The 555-nt window shown below is 51.9% G+C and overlaps 1 protein-coding gene across 1 annotated transcript in view; it reads right to left on the minus strand.

The window, feature by feature from the left end:
- The window catches only part of EMH_0027310 (kinesin motor domain-containing protein, putative), a gene marked incomplete at both ends in the record, with an annotated part of 2,718 nt that overhangs the window by 1,200 nt on the left and 963 nt on the right, over positions 1–555 (minus strand). Inside the window, 2 exons of the mRNA XM_013494011.1 lie at positions 1–102; positions 355–483. Of these exons, the coding sequence (XP_013349465.1) occupies positions 1–102; positions 355–483 (231 nt within the window). The remainder of the gene's footprint in view (positions 103–354; positions 484–555) is intronic.

Consider the following 555-nt stretch of genomic DNA (forward strand, 5'->3'; position numbering starts at 1 on the left):
CCTGACAGAGGTGAACTGTATGTCTTGCTGCTCCCCATTGAGAAAGAGGGTGGCCGTCTTCCTCATCTCCTCCATCTCCTCAGGGGTCGATGGCTCGTTAGACTGAAAACCCTAAACCCTAAACCCTAAACCCTAAACCCTAAACCCTAAACCCTCAAGCCTGGCGCCCATACACTCGGAACACCACCAAGCTCACTACTAGCAAACCCTAAACCCTAAACCCTAAACCCTGAAGCTACGACAGCAGCAAAAAAGACTAACAAGCCAACTAACGTTCTTACAACGCAGACGGCTTCACTATCTAGTGTTTAGGGTTTAGGGTTTAGGGTTTAGGGTTTAGGGTTTAGGGTTTACTTGTGGTTGTTTGCCCATGAGAGAATTGGTGATCTGCAGCTGCTGCTTCAGGCGCTGCACGTCTCTCTCAAGCCGCCGCGACAGAGCCAACGGGTCCACAGTTATGTTAACTACAGCTTTGTTGCATACCTGCAGCAGCAGCAGCAGCAGCAGCAGCAGCAGCAGCAGCAGCACCAGCAGCAGCAGCAGCAGCAGCAGCAG

This window comes from Eimeria mitis, genomic scaffold, assembly GCF_000499745.2.
Source record: "Eimeria mitis Houghton genomic scaffold, Emh_scaff1008, whole genome shotgun sequence".
Classification (NCBI taxonomy): domain Eukaryota; phylum Apicomplexa; class Conoidasida; order Eucoccidiorida; family Eimeriidae; genus Eimeria; species Eimeria mitis.